This window comes from Mirounga leonina, unplaced genomic scaffold (assembly GCF_011800145.1).
Source record: "Mirounga leonina isolate KUSES-001 unplaced genomic scaffold, KU_Mleo_1.0 Mir_174, whole genome shotgun sequence".
In the NCBI taxonomy this organism is placed as follows: Eukaryota; Metazoa; Chordata; class Mammalia; order Carnivora; family Phocidae; genus Mirounga; species Mirounga leonina.
Window position 1 is genome coordinate 37,019,269 of NW_023270451.1, and position 21,959 is coordinate 37,041,227.

The window sequence follows — 21,959 nt, forward strand, 5'->3', positions numbered from 1 at the left end:
TCCTGAGACTTGCACTGTTTTTTATAACTATTTTGAAACCTCGTTTGAGGTAGAGGTATTTATGGAATCAGGTGTGGTCTTTTTGTATGTATAAAACCTGTATTTTATTTGATTACTTGACATCCTTCCAATTGAAAAGAATGTTCTAAGTGTTGCTGACTTCAATGGTTGTAAATAATTCATTGCTCAAAGCTAAATTTATATTCTTAATGATAAATATTGACCTAAAGATCTGTTGGATTTCTGAACAGATATGTATTTTTGCCTATTTCTCTTTAAATTAGATTGGCTAGGGCTTCTTTGGGGGTCTCTAAATCATGAGATGATAGAATTAATGGTGATCACTAAGGGATCTCAAAAAGATACTTCCAAAAGGATTTGACATAACAAGTCCTGAAGCAAGAGAAACAGGTAATGAGACTCAACTATAATGCTTCAGTTAAATGGGAGGTAGAACATGATGGTTGATTAAAAACTCTGGCATCTGGTTGCCTGAGTTCAAATCCTGGCCTCAGCACTTGCCAGCTATGTGGCCTTGAGCAAGTTATTTAATCCCTCAGTACCTTGGCTTCCTCATTTATAAAATATGGATAGTCATAATATCTACCTCATATAGTTATGATGATTAATTGAGAAAATACATACCAACTATGTATGCATCATAATGTTATTGTATTTTTTTTACTTCTAGTATAATTATTGAATTATAGGGAAAAAATGGATTTACTAGTCTCAAAAAACCTGATAGTCTTACTTACAATCATTTTACCATCAGGAAAAGAAAAAGCAAGCTAATTTTTACTCAACACCAGCTATGTTCCAGAAACTCTTAAGTGTTTTAGCATATATTGCCTACGCTGGAATACAGTCCCTAGAGTACACATTGCTGACTTGTTGGAAAGTAATTTTGGACATCTTGTTGATTGAACACAGATAATGACTAAGACTCGTCACATATATAGCCTATGCCTAGTGTGTTATACAAGTTACTCTAGAATCAAGAATGTAATATTCCATAATAAATTAACCTTTCTAGATTTTTACTTTATAGTGTATCTAAAATTTCTTTGTGCATTCCATGCCATGTTGAAATATAGAAATAATTAGAAAATGTAAAGTTTATCTTAATTTTTTTGAGTATACAATAAAAAAAAACAGGTAATGTCTTCCAGTTCAAGAATGCTATAGTTATTATCATTGCTGATGTGTGTTCACAGTATGTTAGGCTCTTGAATTGTGTTTTCAAAATGATGATTGGTAGTGCAAATTGTGATCTCTATAGGATGCCCTTTGGGTAGCTTGGATCCTTAACTCTTTGGAACACCTTTCCAATGCAGGGGCTTTCAGAGTAGTGCTGTCATACTGAGGTTGTACCCACCCTCACTGTTTCCATATTCCTCCACAGGAGCTTTCTTCTCACATAACTGTGTGATGAATGCACAGCCCTTGCTCTGTTATGCTTCTGTTTACTTAGTTGGCAGAAACATGTAACCTGGGTGTCAGGGCCCTGGCTGAGTTATAAGTCAACAATTCTTTTACTCTTCACTTACTAAAAATAAGTCATTTTTCAGAGACAGGCTCCACATGATTTTAATCCACAAGAGATATAAGTGGTTTGAGTGAGTGGGAGGAAACATTCGATAGCTAATAAAAGGAAATCAAAATTCCTCAGGCTGAGAAGTGCTAAGAAGTGCTATATCTCTATTTGCTGTTGAAAATAAAATTGGCTATAACATTATCCTTTTTTTGCTTATATTTTTGACCTATCTCCTTCAGATGACATGATTCTTGGCCACAGGGGTTTTACATTGGCCTTTTTGCGTCCTTAGCCTCTCACAATGACCAGTGCTTATAAGATCTAGGGAGTAATATGAAGTGTCAGGGAACATCTTGCCTATGTGGGTCTTAAAAAGAAGGAGATAGACTTTTTATCATTAATCAGTTTAGACAAAGTTTGGAAAATTTTTTTTTTTAATTTCAAGTTTTTATTTAAATTCTAGTTAGTTAACATATATGGTAAAATTGGCTTCAGGTGTAGAATTTAGTGATTAATCACTTACAACAGCCAGTGCTGATCACAAGTGCCCTCCCCAATACCCGTCACCCATTTAGCCCATCCCCCACCCTCCATCAACCCTCGGTTTGTTCTCTATAGTTAAAAGTCTCTTACAGTTTGCTTCCCTCTCTCTTTTTTTCCCCTCGCCCTACATTTATATGTTTTGTTTCTTAAATTCCATATGAGTGAAATCATATGGTATTTGTCTTTCTCTGACTTACTTCACTTAGTATAATACGCTGTAGCTCCATCCCCGCCATTGCAAATGGCAATATTTCATTCTTTTTGATGGCTGAGTAATATTCCATTGTATATATATACCACATCTTCTTTATCAGTTCATCTGTCGATGGACATTTGGGCTCTTTCCATAATTTGCTATTGTTGATAATGCTGCTATAAACATCAGGGTGCATGTGCCCCTTACAATCAGTACTTTTGTGTTCTTTGGATAAATACCTAGTAGTGTAATTGCTGGGTCATAGGGTAATTCTATTTTTAACTTTTTGAGGAACCTCCATAATGTTTTTCACAGTGACATTCCCACCAACAGTGTAAGAGGGTTCCCCTTTCTCCACATCCTCGCCAACATCTGCTGTCTCCTTTGTTGTTATTTTAGCCATTCCGACAGGTGTGAGGTGGTATCTTATTGTGGTTTTGATTTGCATTTCCCTGATAATGAGTGATGTTGAGCATCTTTTCATGTGTCTGTTAGCCATCTGTATGTCTTCTTTGGAAAAAATGTCTGTTAGTGTCTTCTGCCCATTTCTTGACTGCATTATTTATTTTCAGGGTGTTGAGTTTGATAAATTTGTGATAGATTTTGGATACTAACCCTTTATCAGATATGTCATTTGCAAATATCTTCTCCCATTCCATAGGTTGTCTTTTAGTTTTGTTGATTGTTTCCTTCTCTGTGCAGAAGCTGAAGTCCCAATCATTTATTTTTGCTTTTGTTTCCCTTGTCTCCAGAGAAGTGTCTAGTAAGAAATTGCTACAGTCAGTGTCAAAGAGGTTCCTGCCTGTGTTCTTCTCTAAGATTTTGATGGTTTCCTGTCTCACATTTAGGCCTTTCATCCATTTTGAATTTATTTTTGTATATGGAGTAAGAAAGTGTTTCAATTTCATTCTTCTGCATGTCGCTGTACAGTTTTTCCAACACCATTTGTTGAAGAAACTTCTTTCCATTGGATATTCTTTTCTGCTTTGTCGAAGATTATTAGTTGACCATATGGTTGCAGGTCCATTTCTGGATTTTCTATTCTGTCCCACTGATCTATGTGTCTCTTTCTGTGCCAGTACCATATTGTCTTGTAATACAGCTTTAAGTCCGGAATTGTGATGCCTCCAGCTTTGCTTTTATTTTTCAAGGTTGCTTTGGCTATTTGGGGTCTTTTGTGGTTCCATACAAATTTTAGAATTATTTGTTCCTGGTCTATGAAAAATGCTGGTGGTATTTTGATAGAGATTGCATTAAATGTATAGATTGCTTTGGATAATACAGACATTTTAGCAGTATTTGTTTTTGTTTGGAAATATTTCTAAATTATTTTGTGCATTAACTTTTTTAATAGTCTGCTCTTCACAAATTACTTGTGGAGTAAAATTACAACTTCCTTGATGGTTCAAAATGACCATTTTTTATGTTGATTATTGTACAATATTGTAGCATTGGTGATGGTTCCAAGCTATTGGGCTTACATTCTTCATTTTGTATCTAAGTATGAATCTTTGTGAAGTAAGAAACAAAAGTCATTTGATCCATAGTATTTATAAGAACTAAATACCTGTGAGTGAGGGGGCAAGTAAATGCCTTCTGATTTATTACAACAGAATCACAAGTCAGAAAAGAATCTTTTTGATAACCATATGTTTCTTTTGTTTTGTTTTGTTTTGTTCTTTTCATAACCACATGTTAATTCTCCTTTTTCTCTAGGATATTTCCTGGTTTGATGATAAGGAAAACAGCACGGGAGCCTTGACAACAATATTAGCTATAGATATAGCACAAATCCAAGGAGTATGTATATTGCTTTCTTGGGTTTTTTTTTTTTTTTTTTGCTTTTATTCTTAAATGATGTATGTATGTAGTGTGTATGTGTGCACATACACGTATCTATACATATTTGTAAGCTATACTAAGATGACCCTCATCCTTAAGGAGACCAGGTAAGTCTCAGGGCTAACTGGGAGCTCTCAATGAAAGGAAGACTTTCAGTTCTGGATATTTTTAACAACAAGAAAAAAAGATATTACTGAATCACTACATTGTATACCTGAAATTAATGTAACCTTATATGTCAAATATATAGTCACATAAAAAATAATAAAAAGGGGGGGAAAAAGATTTGGCACATATAAGAGGATAACCAGAGGACTAAAGAAGATACCAAAAATGAGTTAAAGAGCTAAGAATTGAATAGTAAGACAAGAAAACATAGCCAAATGAAAACATACACATAATTTAGAAGTTTTAATAAAAGAAGAAAGTGTAGTTTTTCCTTCCAAGGATAGATTTGTCTTACCACAAAATAGAACAAGTTGGTTACATTTGTGAATATCCCAAGCAGCCATAATGGCTTGCAAAACTAATTTTATGATGTAGAAGAAGCTCAAGGGGAAAAGTGGCATCGTCTTCATTTCTTCCTGGAACTCCTTTTCATTATTTGGAAGGCAAGGTTCTAAATTTATTAGACAGAATTTAAATTTTAAAATAGGGCTGAGAAGATCAATTTTACTGGCATAAGTGGGAAAAAATGATGGATAAAATTTCACTTAATAGTCAAGTAATGAGCATAGCATTAATCTTCCATAGCACAATAGAATTATCTGAATGACAATTTCTGTGTTTAGGAATGACAAGGTTCACTCCCTTAGGGAAAAATATCCCTATAATTCCAGTTGAATCCCCATTCCATAAAATTTGCTACTTTTTTTTTATGTTCAGTTAGCCAGCATATAATACATCATAAGTTTTTGATGTACTTTTTTCTTTACCATGCTGATATTTTTCTCTTACTACCTATCATTCAAATTTTTTAAAATTCCAGTGAAATAGGCATTCCTACTAGCAGCTATGTTAGACATCTATGACATCTTCTCTTTTATCAAGTATTTACTTCAGCCAAAAAAACAAATTAGAACTGAAAGACCAACATTACTCTCCTTACATTCATTAGTTGTTTTTAACAAATAGTGTTGTCTATCATTGAGAAAAATTAATGAAAATATTTGTCAGCCTGATTACTTACAAGCATCTGGCTAATACCATTTGATCACTGGAAAGTTTCTTGTTGCAATTTGTAATTGTTTGTCTCATATTAATTTCTGGGCAAGTCAGGTCATTTTCATTGAATGAAAAGTAATAGCTAAAAATTAAATGGTTGAAATACTGATGGGAGATTTTAAAGCTGTCGAATTTCAAAAGCAAGACAAGCAAAGAAGTTTTCCAAAAGTGAGACTATGTCTACTGGCATGTAATTCACATAAACCCTTGCTTTGCAATATAAAGGCAGATTCATATCTAACTTGAATGAATGCTCTTTCTACTGAAGGAAGAATTATTTACAAATCCTATTTATCCGCTATTTATTTTCTCACAAAAACACACTAGAGATGAATTAAGAAATAATAATTTGGGGTCATATTTCCTATCTTTTCAACTTAAGACATATTCCATCTCAATTTCTTCATCATGCAATTTCAGTTAAATTTTATTTTATCAAATGTATTAGGGTAAATGTTCATAAAATAGCTCCCTAATAATAATAAATATTACTTTGAAACCTAAAAATTACTTTGAAACTTTGAAACCTTTACTAATGGCCAAAAAATATACACCCTTAGCCGTTTTTAGAAACTGTGGTACTTTGAGAGTCATGAGAAAAACATGTTAGTGAAATAAAGTCATAGAACAACATGATTCCTGAAATACTTGATTGAATACAACCAATTTAACTGATATTATTTGAGCCCAAAGTAATGGCTTATTGCCATACATTTGTCAACAGACTATTTTCTATGTAATATATAGTGTTATTAAGGGTACAAAGCCATTTTAGATTCTTTGGAAAACTAGGTTCCACAAAACTATAAAGTATTATTTCTGTATATTCTAGCAACCCCTTTTCATCACCCAAAAGTGATACCTCATTTTTGTCCACAAGAAAGTGTGTTATTCTTGCCATAATGTACACTTGATATATACCACTGACAGATACAATGTTGGTTCCAAGAATTCTTCTCATCAGAACTATAATTATATTGTCCCAAGAAATCATAAAAATTTCATTTAATTCCAAGAGCCAGATAAATTGATTGGATTCTAGCCAGAGCTAGGATATCATTATTTGGACAGGGGTGACCTCATTTCCTGATGGAACTTTTTGACATGGGAAGTGTATAAAACAGTTTGATATTACTTGTGATTCAAACAATGTTAGTCATCATCAAAATGACTCTACCACAGTATAAGGTTGGCATATAATTGCTGTTTTGCCTTACCATTTTAATTCATTAAGAAACATTATCAAGGGGCACCTGGGTGGCTCAGTCGTTAAGCGTCTGCCTTTGGCTCAGGTCATGATCCCAGTGTCCTGGGATCGAGCCCCGCATCAGGCTCCCTGCTCTGCGGGGAGCCTGCTTCTCCTTCTCCCCTCCCCCTGCTTGTGTTCCCTCTCTACTCTGTCTCTCTCTGTCAAATAAATGAATAAAATCTTTAAAAAAAAAAAAAAGAAACATTATCAAGTCTAAGCAAAAGTTAATATCCAGAGTGATAGTGGTTAAAGCTGATTCTTTTTGTAAAGGAAAATTTTAGTCTCAGCCCTGAACTCAGAATATTGCAGTGAAACTATCACTACTAAACCCTCAAACTGTTGTGTGGTAAGACAAGTCAAGATATTCAGCTTCCAATTTTGACAGAAATAGAAATAAAGATGGTTAAATCTATAAGACCAAATGAACTTCATCATTGACCATACTGGTCCAATAATGTGTGATAAATTATTTTCCACAAAATACTTGTTGATAAGTAATACAGGGAATAGACCAAGGCTCTAAACATCTTACATTTTCACAAACTTTGTAGATTTGTCCAAGTAAGCCTTTTTTTCTACTCCACAAATATTTTTATCACCATTAGTTGTAATATATCTTAGCAGATTCCACTTCAGGTTATACTGACTTCCTTTTCATTTAACTTCTTAGAAAATATTATCACCTATAGTTGATCCACACAAACCATTTAGAGCAGCAAATTTTTCAGTCACTTCAGACTCAGCATTGGCTCCTCAAAAACCAGCAACTGAGCAGTATCAGTAACATATGTCAATCCATCAAGAGCCAGGGAAAACTATTCAAAAAAATATACCTGGTTTTTGATTAACTGTTGGTGATGCTGCAGTGTTGTCAACTTTTTGAGCAACTGTTCTCACCTAAGGGCTAATCGTCTGATACAGGTTTATGCTAGCTGAACACATTTCTTCCACTGCTGCAGTTAAACAAATGATTTAGTTAACTCACTCTTCGTAAATGATTTTCTTTGCTTAGCTAATGAATGAGCCACTCAGAAACTTCCTTTGGTTTCAGCTTCATCTTCACTTTTTAGTTTTATGAAGAAATTCTACTAAAATGAGATATTCCATTTTAAATTTTCTGAGTCTTCTGAATGTTGCTTTCCTGTAAATTAAGAATACTGTGATGAGTGCTTAGTCTGGAAATGTTGACATATTTTGTCTATTTGGTAGTACTATAGAGTGTCATAATAAACACAACACTGTGGCATCTGATCAGAAAAAGTAATCCACAGTCCACTATGCCTTAAAAGCAGGACATTCAAGGTCTACTTTTCTCTTCCTTTCTTATTTCTAGATGATGGATATACAATGGTAGTTTTTAAAACTAAGATAAAATGTCATAGTACAGCAATTCATGTGGCACTAAACATGCTGTCAAATTATAATTGCATCACAGATTTGTAGCACACTGAGAAGCAGTACAAAGTGAGGACAGTAGCACATGTGGTTACTCTAGCAACTACTCAACTCTATCATTATAATTCTAAGACAGCCACTCACAATAGGTAAAAAAAGGGGCATGACTATGCTCCAGTCAAAACCTTATGGACACTTAAATTTGCATTTGTAAAATTTTGATGTGGGTCTTCTTTATATGTTCCTTATCTCTTAGCTTTTTGAATATATGTTATCCAGTGGTAACTTTTATTGTCATTATCTACTAAGTCTAACATTTGTGTCAGTTCTGGGTCAGTTTCAGTTGATTGATTTTTATGCCATCATGGGTCCTGTTTTGCTTTTTTATAATATATCTAGTAAATTTTGACTTGATGTCACACATTGAGAATATAACATTTTTGGGTGCTGGATATTTTTGTATTTCTATAAATGTTCTTGTTTTGTTCTGGGATTCAGTTAAATTACCTGGGAACAGTTCAATCCTTTGCGTCTTAATTTTAAGGTTTGTTAGGCAGGATTAGAGCCTACTACTGAGGAAAGACCCTTATATACTCTACCCAATGCCCTGAGGGCCTGAGGGCATGAGGTTTTCCAGTCTGGCAGGTGTGACTGAGCACTATTCCCAGCCCTCACACAAGACTCTCAGTTGATATTCAAAGAGGACCCTCTGCAGATATCCAGATTTCTCTTTCTGCGTGCCTCTCTCTTGTCTGGTGTTCTGTGCTGTGAACTCTAGGTTCCTTAGCTGGCCCAGATTCTCAGTTTTGTCTACTTAATTTAGGGAGTCTGTTGGGCTCTGTCTCAGTTTGCTCACCCTACACTCCAGCCTGGACGCTCTTTCAAGGGCCAAACTGGAGCAGTCATTGGGCTCACCTTGTTTGTTTCCCATCTCTGCCCTTGTTTCATATGACAGGATAAATCCATTTCTTGTTATCCCAGAAGCAGAAATCTTATCATATGGAATTTTATTTTATTTCTACAATTGCATTCTGAGTTTTCTTCCTTTTTTTTTCTTATACTAACCATTCCTCTTTGTACACTATAATTGTCTTATGAAATTTGTATTCTCAGGGTGCTCAGGTGGCACAGTTTGTTAAGCAGCCAACTTTTGGTTTCAGCTCAGGTTGTGATCTCAGGGTTGTGAAACTGAGCCCAGCATTGGGCTCCCTGCTCAGCAGGGAGTCTGCTTGATACTCTCTCCCTCTCACTCCACCGCATCCCCCTCCCGCTCTCTCTCTATAAAATAATCTTTAAAAAAAAAAAAAGTTGTATTATCTGCATTTAGCAAATTGCCATAGACATAGTAATAACCCATAAATTGTTATCTAAATAATTATTTAATCATGACTTTCTGCTCTTTATTTCCAAGAAAAACTTGTATCTTCGTGCATGTTGCCAAAGAATCTAAGGAAGTTTAAATTTCCTGTGATTCCAAGGCATCTGGGTGGCTGGGTCTTAAGGTTAAGCGTCTGTCTTCGGCTCAGGTAATGATCCCAGGGTCTTGGGATCAAGCCCTACATTGGGCTCCTTACTCAGTAGGGAGCCTGCTTCTCCCTTTGCCTGCCACTCCCCCTGCTTGTTCTCTCTCTCTCTCTCTCTCTGTCAAATAAATAAATAAAATCTTAAAAAAAAATTCCTGTGATTCTAATCCTAAATTCTTTCCAGAGGTACACTCTCCTCTAGGTCTTTAAGGCTATTTTCTGTTTTCCTTTAGTTCTTGTTGTATTTTTCAAAGCCAGATGTCTATTATTTTCTGTTAATTCTTCCTGGAACAGGAAAAATATATTTAGGTTCTTCTTATCCTACCACCATCACCAAAAGGCAGGGAGTGGGAGGAGAGGAACAAGTAAGTATATTCATTTGCTAGGGCTGCCATTATAAAGTACCACAGACTGGGCGGCTTATACAACAGTAATTTATTTCCTCGCAGTTCTGATTGTTTGAAGCCCAAGATCAAGGTGTCAGCAGGATTGGTTTCATTTGGGGTCCTCTGTGCTTGACTTATAGACAGCTATATTCTAGCTGTGTCCTCATATGGTCTTTCCCATGCATGAGCACATGTCTGCATTCAAATTTCCGTAACTTACATTGGAGCTCACACTCAAGACCTCATTTTAACTTAATTACCTCCTTAAAGACGTCATTTCCAAATATAGTGACATTCTGAGGAACTGGCAGTCAGGACCACAACATATGAATTTGGGGTTAAAGACACAACTCATCCCATAACATACAATATCATGTTTCTCCAGCATCATCCTTCAAATCTCAAGAGTCAGAGTGTAAGTCAGCATTAAGTAGCAAATGACAGTCCTGTTTCAGCCTCACAGGTCTTAGAATTAGTGTGTAATACCCTAAGATGCTTAAAATAGTTTACCTGTCTGTCTTAGTTTTATTTAATGGTTTGTTTGGTGTTTGTTGTTATTACTTGTTTTTACTTTTTTCGAATTTTCTTTTAGTGAGAAAGAGGGAAATAGCAGATTACCAAATGAGTCTTGAAGCTGAAGCCAGAAAAATATTTTAGGAAAAAGGCAGAGCCTTGGGGGACACAGGGCTTTTTATTGTTGTTGTTATTATTTTTAATTTTACTTATTTATTTGAGAGAGAGAATGTATGTGAGAGAGATCACAAGCAGGGGGGAAGGGTAAAGGGAGAAGCAGACTTCCCGCTGAGCAGGGAGCCCGATATGCAGGATTTGATCCCAGGACCCCAGGATCATGACCTTTGTCAAAGGCAGACGTTTAACGGACTGAGCCACCCAAGTGCGCTATTGTTGCTTTTTTAATGATGATACTAATTTGAGGGTACTTTAGTGAAATCTGATATAATCTTCTAGAGAAGCAATTTGATAATATCTATCAAGAATGTAAGAGTATATACCCTTTAACATATAACTCTAGTCTAGGTATTTAACATTAGGAAATAAAAGATGAGCATGAAGATTTTGCACAGAAATGCTCATTACATCTTTATTTTTTTTTTTTTTAAGATTTTATTTATTTGACAGAAAGAGACACAGCGAGAGAGGGAACAGAAGCAGGGGGAGTGGGAGAGGGAGAAGCAGGCTTCCCGCTGAGCAGGGAGCCCGATGCGGGGCTCGATCCCGGGACTCCAGGATCATGACCTGAGCCGAAGGCAGTCGCTTAACCAACTGAGCCACCCAGGCGCCCCCATCTTTATTTTTAATAATGAAAAGTTGGAAGCAATCTAAATTTTTTTTCTAAGATTTTATTTATTTATTTGACAGAGACACAGCGAGAGAGGGAACACAAGCAGGGGGAGTGCGAGAGGGAGAAGCAGGCTTCCCGCCGACATCGGGCTCGATCCCAGGACTCTGGGACCATGACCTGAGCCGAAGGCAGACACTTAACGACTGAGCCACACAGGCGCCCCCTAAATATTTTCTGAAGACTCTTTAATCACCCAGGTTAAAAGCTTGCAGTATAATGTAGAGGGATAAAAGCAGGATACAAAGCTACCTACACACAATAATCCTAACCTGAATGTGTATGTGTATTTGTCTGGAAGGATGTAAATGTTAACATTATCTAAACCTTTTCCAATGGTCATATTTTCAGGATCATAACAAATCTTTTAAAATGTGAATTGATATTGTTGTTGATTATAGCTATTTTTCTAGGTAAACGGAGTCTCGTTTTTTCATCTGAGCACTAAAGGAATTCAACATTTCAGTTTATTACTTATGTGTCCCACTGAAAGTTGATTCATAAGATATATAGTTCTCATAAAATAGTTATAAAGATATTTCTACTTATTTGGGATTCTTTTCAGAATTTCTTTTAAGTTACCTTATACCATGATGTTTCCAACTCCTTTTCAATATATCTTGATAATGCTCCTTTAAACCTCTGCTCAGTGAAACCAAATAAAATGCAGAAAATGGAATACAAGATACGATATCCAAAGTACATACCTTAATGAATAGTATCAATCATTCAATTCACTACTACGGTATAGTGACTAAGAGTGCCAGCCCCTCCATCAGTGTAGAAGAAAGGGGACTGTTGGGTTTTGGAGCCCACGTATGGTGAGTTGCTCATCCATGTGTGCTGGCAGCCTGGTGTGGGAAAGCCAAGCCAGAGCAGAGGGAGAAGTGGGTCCATGCCGGGGAGAAGCAGGGGCCATGATATCAGATTGGTTACATACAGAGAGTTTGATCACATAAGTCAATTAAAGAAAATGGGAACGAAGTTTCTCACTGTTGCAGAAGGGGATAACAAATATAAGAAGGAGGAAAACTGAAAATAACTTCATGGCGCTGGATTGTAATTGGAGGTATCGATGTGAATTCATGATTCATATAAATAGAGAAATACAGATTTCAGTTTGCGCCTGCATCTACACACACACACACACACACACACACACTCCCCAGTTCTGTCCACTGATGTGCTATTAATAATGAGCACAACTAACACCATATATTGGATTTCTAAATAACATTATCCACCAAAAGGAACCAGGACTCCTTAGAGAAATGATAGATTCCAGGGGTAGAGCCTGCAGACTCTTTTTGTGTCAGAAAGTAAGGACATATTCAGAGAATGATAAGGACATGTCAAAGGACAACATCCAACATAGATAGACAAAGCAGGGCACCTGGGTGGCTCAGTCCATTAAGCGTCTGTCTTCGACTTAGGTCATGATCCCAGAGTCCTGGGATCCAGCCCCGTACCGCATTGGGTTCCCTGCTCAGCAGGGAGCTTGCTTCTCCCTCTGCCGCTCCCCCTGCTTGTGTGCTCTCTCTCTCTCTCTCTCTCTCTGTCAAATAAATAATCTTTTAAAAAATAATTAAGGTAGACAAAGCATAATGACTCCTTAGTAGAGGACAGTTTTTAAAGTATGAGTATTATTTAATTTCTAAGTACAAGTTCAAGGTAAAAATGTAAGTATAAATCCTATAAAAGAAAGCCTGCCTTGTTTTGTAAGAAACTATAATAGGAATTCTTGTAAATTTAAAATTAATTGACTTTTTTTCCCCCAAAATCTGTTTTATTATAGGCAACAGGTTCAAGGGTTGGTGTCTTAACACAAAATGCAACTAACATGGGACTGTCAATTATCATTTCCTTCATATATGGATGGGAGATGACACTCTTGATTCTGAGTATTGCTCCAGTACTTGCTCTGACAGGAATGATTGAAACCACAGCTATGACTGGATTTGCCAACAAGGATAAGCAGGAACTTAAGCATGCTGGGAAGGTAAAATAAAGATTGTTACCATCATAACATTTTAAGAGGAAAACAATGAGAGTTCCCATTTTTACAGATGCTAACTTCCTTTCTTAGGTTATCTATAAAGTGGCGTATATGTATTGAAATGCATCAGACTAGTTTAGGATGGGGTGTAGATATGCTATAGTAATAGGATTTGTGATTTAGAGTGTAGGCTCTAGAGTCAAATTGGCTAAATCAGATTTCAGACTCCATCACTAACAAATGTGTGATATGAGCAAGTTATGTCAACCTTTCTGGACTTCAATTTCTTCCTCTGTAAGATGGGAATAATAATAATACCACTTGCAGATTTTTCTAAGTATTACACAAAACACTTAGCATTATTATATGCAAGACACTTAGAATAGTGTCTGAAAGACACACAGTAATGCCAGCCATATTACCATATCATGAGGGAAATGGCTAACATCATGAGCTACATTCTCCGATTGTTGAATAATTAAATTTTCTTAAACAATTTTAGTTATTTTATTTCTCAAAATGTAGAGGAAATAAAAGATACTGAATATAAGGCAATTTGCTGTTACTGATAGTGACTAAAATAAAGTTTTAGAAACAAGGACCATCTTTACACTGATCAAAATGAACAACATTTTAATTACTGGGAAAATGCTTCTCAGGAACAATCATATTTATAAAAATAATCATTGTATTGGAAGTTTAGGTGACATTAGTGTTGTAGTTTCATAACATCTAAGAATTGAAAGAAATTTCATTTGATCCAACCACTTACCCAAAGAAGAAATCCCTTGCACAACATCCCTGTCAAGTGTCCATCTTTTTCCAATCCTTTCTCCCCAGTGGCAAGCAGGGCATTACTTTCTCAGGCTGCCTACCCTTGAATAGCCTTTGGATGGTAGGCAGTTTTTGGTTGTGGTGTTTGTTTGTCTATTTGTTGGTGGCCTTCTACCCTTCTTGGCTTTCATCTCAGTAGAGGTCAAAAGCCTGTTTCTCATCGCAGCCTTTAGGAAACTACATCATGTAAATGCCAAGTCTTCTCTAAGTCATCCATACACAGGTCTTTAAGTTACTCCTCTCATTATATAGTTTCAAAGACTTTTATCACTTGGGTGAACACCCTCTGAATCTGAAAATGATTTTCGTACCAGTTATGGTCTATATCACAGTGACAATAACAGTTGGAAAATTATAAGTAGCATGAATATTCATGAATTGGGATGCCAAGCACATGACTCATTGAAATCTGGTTTGTGTGACCCTTGGACATTTCCACCTTCCTTGGACTAGATAAGGACCGTTGGAATGTCTGCTTGGGCAGTACAGACTGAACTATTTTAGCATATTTTGCCTCAGAGACAGTGAAAAGTTGTTTGGCCCTGCCTGTGGTGTAAATTATCACAACCTCCAAATTATTGGGGCCCTAATTAATTATATTTTACTCATCTTAATTTTTATATCATGAGCTTTAATTGTATATGTGTCCTTCAGTTTTTCCTTTTTGGATTATTTGAATAACCCCAGACTATACAATCAATAACTCTAATAAACAAACAGTCTGTGTCTTTCTCAGTAGCTTTTAATCTTTTTACCAAACACCAAAACTTAGAATAGGGACCAATAAAACATATTGGCCCTTCTTCAGTTGCATGTGTAGATTTGGACAAAGCATCAAATGTTTTACTTTTCAGGCTTAAAATAGCTGTATTAGTTTTTTGTTTTTTTACAGAAGACTATTTCCTTTCTTTTATTTTTTAAAGAAGTGGGTTTTTTTTTTTCCTTAAGATTTTATTTGCCAGAGTGATACAGAGCACAAGCAGGGGGAGCGGCAGGCAGAGGGAGAAGCAGGCTCCCCGGTGAGCAGGGAGCCCGATGCGGGGCTCAATCCTAGGACCCTGGGATCATGACCCAAGTTGAAGGCAGTCGCTTAACCAACTGAGCCACCCAGGCATCCCAAGAAGATTATTTTCTAGGATTCTATAATGATATTACTCCTTTCTCCATTGTGAAAAATGATCACAAAGATTTTTTTGCTCATTTTTTCCCTCAAGCCTTCAGCATTTTTATCCATTTTTCTTGCATACTACAGTATATGTTACAAATGAACGTTACTTTGAACTTACTCTGAAATTAATGAGAATTTAGAACAACTCAAAGTCAAAATTGAGAGCAGAACCCCTGTGTCCTGCCCACCATCCAGAAATCTGGTTCTCTCCTATAACCCAGTTATTCTTTAAATAACACTGGGTGACCACCTAGGTCTTCCTCTGTCCCACAGTCTACTCTGCCATTATGGAAATAGAATGTGAAAGCAGGAAGTTTCTCTTTCAAGTCAACATGTGTTCTCATGTCCAACAAGTTATTCTAAGCCAAAAGTTTCCTCCATTTTGGTTCTCATGTGATTATTCCTTCTTTTCAAAAATTATAGAAATATGGAAAAGAATTGGGGCACCTGGGTGGCTCAGTCGGTTAAGTGGCCAACTCTTGATTTCAGCTCAGGTCATGATCTTAGGGTCCTGGGATTGAGTCCCAAGTTAGGCTCTGCACTCAGCAGGGAGTCTGCTTGAGGATTCTCTCTCCCCCTCCCTTTGCCCCGCCCCCTGCTCATGTGTGCTCTCTCTCTGTCTCCGAAAGAAAAAAAGAAAGCAAGAAAGAAGGAAAGAGAGAAAGAAAGAAAGAAAGAAAGAAAGAAAGAAAGAAAGAAAGGCATTAATTATATTTAAATTAAATACCTTTTTAAGTTTGCAGACATCAAAATGAGAAATGGCTGTAACTTATATAGCATTTAATAGCCTTACCCATATTACTTTACTGCAGTGTTCCTGAGGTTTTTTGGTTGGTATTTGCATTTTTGTGCCAGAATCAATTATTTGATTCTGTCTACTGTCTTCTTGAATTATCTCATGATTTCTTTGCATAATTACATATGAACAGAATGCTTATGTTTGATCTCTCTGCCTGTGGAACCAGTTTAAATCTTTTTATTTATTTATTATTTATTTATTTATTTGAAACAGAGAGAGAGAGCACAAGCAGGGAGGAGGCTCAGAGGCAGAGGGAGCAGCAGACTCCCTGCTGAGCAGGGAGCCTGATGTGGGGCTTGATCCCAGGACCCCAGGATCATGATCTGAGCTGAAGGCAGCCACTTAACTGACTGAGCCACCCAGGCGCCCCTGGAACCAGTTTTATAGAAATTCAGTGAAGACTCCAAGGAGACTGAATTTAGATCAGTGGACTAAATCTTTTCAAAATAAATTTTTCTTGAGCCTATTATCCTAAAATGTTATTTTCCTATCTTGTTTTGGGGAAAGAAAAAAAGAAGCTAAGAAAACTTGTCAGGAAAATTTATTGACTTAATGATACACTGAATATGCCCCCAGTATAAATGACTGGAAATCACAACCAGAGTTTATCCATTACTAATTTTATTTCTTTATTTTATTGTCCTATTTTATAAGATAGCAACTGAAGCTGTGGAAAATATTCGGACTATAGTGTCATTAACAAGAGAAAAAGCCTTTGAGCAAGCGTATGAGGAGACCCTTCAGATGCAACACAGGTGATTGTAGATTCAAACTGACTTCATTAACTATAGTTGTCCCTGTAAAGGCAGTCTTCCTGGATGACAACAGTGGTTTGCCTGCCAATTCTTTTGCTCTGGAGTCTTTCCTAATAATGGTATATCATAATTTTTCATATGACTTCACCAAGAGGAGACGAGAAAAAGCAATTGAGAACAGGCACAGGTAGAATATTTTAGTCCTCCCATGTTGCTATGAACTACTACTAATTGCACATTTTTATTATTTTCCTGAAACAAAATTGAGGAAAATAACATATTCAAGAAAGAAAATAAGATTGCTCAGCCCTTTATACTGAATTTCTAAAATAGTTCACATTTTAAAATGAATGTATATATGACAAATGTTATCACTCCTTTTAATTTTAAACTAGTCCTCCTTATCACATTCACTTAGTGATACTATTTGTATTACTTTGTCAGAGAGACAGCTTTATACCCTTTTACACTCATGCTTGTGGTTGGTACCACCCTTTAATTTCCACTACTTATTGTGCTAGTGAAAGGTTATGATAGAAAATATTTCTAAATACTTCAAAACCAAATCTCTTTACCCCTTTCATTAGCTGTTCATTCACAGACCTTGTCCATTCATTTGAAAGTAGACAGAGGCAACTTTGTTACAATGAACTATAGAATATAGAACTATAGAATCATTATATTGTGTTTTCTATATAATAATTCTCATTTTTAAAAACTCATATATTTTGTATATAACTTATATATCCCTTAAGTAACATGTCTGGTCTTCTGTATTCATTACTCTACATTTATTAAAATGAACTTGCTATACCTTATGCCCCATTACTTAGTAAATTTTGTGCATTTCAGAAATACCTTGAAGAAAGCACAGATCTTTGGAAGCTGTTATGCATTCAGCCATGCTTTTGTATATTTTGCCTATGCAGTGGGGTTTCGATTTGGAGCCTATTTAATTCAAGCTGGACGAGTGACCCCAGAGGGCATGTTCGTGTAAGTTGTGCAAATATTTAAATCCTGTAAGTGGGTTATGTACTTAAATTAACCAGAAAGATGCCTACTTTGTACTTCATTGATCATTTAAATCACATATGTGGGAAATACATGCTAAGAAAGTTTTTAAATATTATTTTGTTATTTAATATCTCTAAGTGCAGTCTACCTGGTAAACTGATACTGATATAGTATCAGTAGTCCAAGTTAAACTCGCAGATGAATTTCTCCCTACTTCAGTTTACTAGAATGTGGGAATGTAGGGGCAAAACATGCCTTGTTGTCATCCATTCCTTCAAGAATTTGTAAGACTTCATGGAACTCCCAGGGTGGAGATGGCATTATCAAATAAGACTGTTCATTTGTGAGGTTGAGTTCTTTGCTAAGCAAATTGCTCCAGAAGAAACACATGTAAGTGAGTACTTCCCTTTAGAAAAGTCACATTTGGAATTGATCATGGCATCTCAATGAGGCTGCCTCTTCTCAAGGCATTTGTTTGAGCATAGTTGCTTTACTTTCTAGAACACCTAACTTCAACTTCTGAAATTAGAAAAATTAATTTTGAATGTTAATTCTGAACTTCCTAAGACTCCCTAAGATGACAGAATGTTGCTAATCTGCATCATAAATGTCACTGCTATATATTTAGAGCTAGAGAAATCTATACAATATTTGACTCCAAAAGTAATGTTATGTTTTTTTGCAAGCCCACCAAAACACACATCAAAGCAAGGATCAGCCTCTTCAGAATACTGACTTGGGAGATTACACCTGTTCCAAACATGGTGTCATTTGGCAAAATATGTTGAGAACTCCCCTTTGGGGTTTGCCTCCCAAGACTCATGCACAGTCTTTTGAATTCCTTAGTGATGGCATATAGTTGTACTTTGAGTATATGTATTCAATTTGAGGAAATGACTTAAAGTCATTTGAAGCCCGGGCACCTGGATGGCTCAGTCAGTTGAGCATCTGCCTCTGGCTCAGGTCATGATCCTGGGGTCTTCGGAAATAGCCACACGTTGGGCTCCCTGCTCAGCCGGGAGTCTGCTTCTCCTTCTCCCTCTGCCCCTCTCCCCCACTCGTGCTGACTCTTCGTCTGAGATAAATACATAAAATCTTTTTTTTTTTCTTAAGTCACTGGAAGCCAAATAATTTCAGAATAACTTGCAATAATTTTGGTTTCTGTTCATGTGATTATGTATTTATTTATTTATCAAATATTAACTGAGTTCCCAGGAAGTTTTTTTGCTAGGCACTCAGAAGAAAATAGTCCACCGTTCACCAACCCAGTATCCCTGAATCTTACCTGACTGTAAATCCCCTTAGTAGTTTCCTGGAAGCAGATTTCCTTCTAAAATGGAATATCTGTATTTGAAATTTCAACAGAAATTGTAGGCTCCTTGTTCTGTGTTTTCCTACACTTTAAAACAGTTTGCAGTATTGCCTGAACGAATACATAAACCACAGTACGACATTTAGTATTGGGCTTCATTCTGATTACACAGACTAATTTACTTAGATTAACAAGAAGCCAAATGTAGAATCACTTACAGTAATTTATTCAGCTCACCAGCCTGCACTAAATTAGCAAGTTTTTCCCTTGGTTCTAATGTGATACAGGCAATCACAAGCTTAAAAGTTGGTTGTATTCCAAAAGTTTGTTTGCAAGCCAAATGTTTGACTCAGAACATATTTTCCTCATTTTGCTCTGAACTTTCTGTAACCATCTTTAAATCCCTAGGGTCTCATTTCTTCAGGGTTACTGGTCTTTAGTATTAGTTGAAGGCTAGCCAATTAAATATATTCATACTAATGTAGGATGTCTAATGATTTTATCAGTTCTCACAGAAGAATTTTCATATTTAAAAACCATTGTAGGGGCGCCTGGGTGGCTCAGTCAGTTAAGTGTCTGACTTGGTTTCGGCTCAGGTCCTGATCTCATGGTTTGTGAGATGGAACCCTGCGTCGCGTAGGGCTCTGCACTCAGCGGGAGTCTTCTTGGATATTCTCTCCCTCTGCCCCCTACTCCACTCAGGCACTCTCTCTCTCTCAAATTAATTAATTAATTAATTAATTAATTAATACTTTAAAAATAAGTAAATAAAAATAAATACATTTAAAAACCCTGTTGTAAACCAAATTAATTTTTAATGGGTTTACCTGAAGGTAGCATAACAAAGCAGTCAAGAGAGAACCACCTTGGGGCACCTGAGTGGCTCAGTCGGTTAAGCATCTGACTCTTGATTTCAGCTCAGATCATGATCTCGGGGTCTTGAGATCAGCATGGAGCCTGCTTAAGATTCTCTCTCCCTTTGCCCCTCCCCACTCTCTCTCTCAAAAAAGAAAAGAAAAGAAAAGAACCTCATCTTCCCATCACCAAACTCACCAGGCTACCCACATGGTCTATCATGCCTGCCATCTCTGTGGAAGAAGTAACTGTCCTTATTTATGATGAGTTCCAGCAATTTCCAGCAATCCTCTCTTCACACTAGTTTTTCTGTCACTACTATTTTTTTGTTTTATAATCATCTGTCTTAAGAAATAAATCTCTCCCATGACCCTAAGTCCCCTTCTACCTATTTCGAGTGGCTCTCTGCTCTCCTTTGCAACAAAACAAATTCCAGAGTTGCCTATTTTTGTTCTCTACACCTTCTCATCTCCATAATCTCTCCTAAATTCATTCCAGGCAAGCCTTGGTTCCCACCATGCCACTTATTATCAGAGTCACCACTGGCCTCCATCTCACCCACCCAGATGGTTATTCACTGTTCATTCTCCCATCTACCTAATTTGACCTCTCAGCAGCATTTGATACTCTCCTTCCTGAAACATTTTCTTCTCTAAGCTTTTCTTCCTTGTCATTGGCTCTTCCTCCTCTGTTTCCTTGACTGGCTCCTAATTTTCCTCAAAATCATGCTAATTACAGTCATGCTGGCAATTGACATCATTCTGTTTCATATAATAATCACTATAACAGCAAACCTGGATTGAGTCCTTACTCAATATTAGGGATTTGTCAGGTAATATCTGCTTAATCCTCTCAACTACTATGTGCAATATGATTCCCAGTTTACAGATGGGGAAAATTAAGACTCAAAACTCAGGGCGCCTGTCTGGCTCAGTTGGAAGAGTATGCAACTCTTGATCTTAGGATCGTGAGTTTGAGCCCCATGTGGGTGTAGAGATTACTTAAATAAAAACTTAAAAACAGGGCGCCTGGGTGACTCAGTTGTTGAGCATTTGCCTGGGATCGAGTCCCACATCGGGCTCCCTGCTCAGCAGGAAGCCTACTTCTCCCTCTCCCACTCCCCCTGCTTGTGTTCCCTCTCTCGCTGTCTCTCTCTCTCTGTTGAAAAATAAATAAAATCTTTAAAAAAAAAAACTTAAAAACAAAAATAAAAAAGATCAAAGATGCAAGTTACCTAACTTGCTCACAGTCACAATTCAAGATGCCAGAGGCTTTGTTAGCAGACTTATTATTATTGTCATTATGATTATTGTTATTACTAATTTTATAGAAAACGTTCATGGATCTTCTGTAAAAAAATTTTTTTTTAATTCTTTCTTAGTTTTCCAACATGTGAATACCCAGAGCTGGGCTGATTCTTAACATAAATAGAACAATGTAACTTGCTTAATGTTATTTTATGACCCCCAAAATATAGGGGAATCAAAAGGCCCCAATACAAACACTCCGCCTACTAACCTACCATATTTCCTGAATCTCTTTTCATTAAATTCATTAAAATGGGTCATTTCTGAAGACATAAGCATTTTTAGCTATCAGAACATATGTAGGACTATTAATATAAAGGCAGTGGTTAATGAACAGTATCACATTGGTATTTCCCAGTACCCTGAGGAAAGAAAGAAATAGGGAGCTGTCTGAGCTAGAGACTCACTGTGGCCCCCAACTACCATGAATGTGTTACAATTGTCCTTTAGACACACTCAATTATACCTGGCCTAGTAGACTCTGTGCCTTCCAGAATCTAGGGTGAGCTAGAGACTCACTGTGGCCCCCAACTACCATGAATGTGTTACAATTTTCCTTTGGACACACTCAATTATACCTGGCCTAGTAGACTCTGTGCCTTCCAGAATCTAGGGTGACAGACAGTTTTCTATCTAATCAACTAATTGAATGGAAGGAGTTTAC

At 36.6% G+C, this 21,959-nt stretch overlaps 1 protein-coding gene across 1 annotated transcript in view; it reads left to right on the forward strand.

The window, feature by feature from the left end:
* The window catches only part of ABCB5 (ATP binding cassette subfamily B member 5), a 115,966-nt gene that overhangs the window by 74,364 nt on the left and 19,643 nt on the right, over positions 1 to 21,959 (forward strand). The window contains exons 19-22 of the mRNA XM_035021432.1: positions 3,993 to 4,076; positions 13,051 to 13,254; positions 16,707 to 16,807; positions 17,660 to 17,800. Coding sequence (XP_034877323.1) covers positions 3,993 to 4,076; positions 13,051 to 13,254; positions 16,707 to 16,807; positions 17,660 to 17,800 — 530 coding nt within the window. The remainder of the gene's footprint in view (positions 1 to 3,992; positions 4,077 to 13,050; positions 13,255 to 16,706; positions 16,808 to 17,659; positions 17,801 to 21,959) is intronic.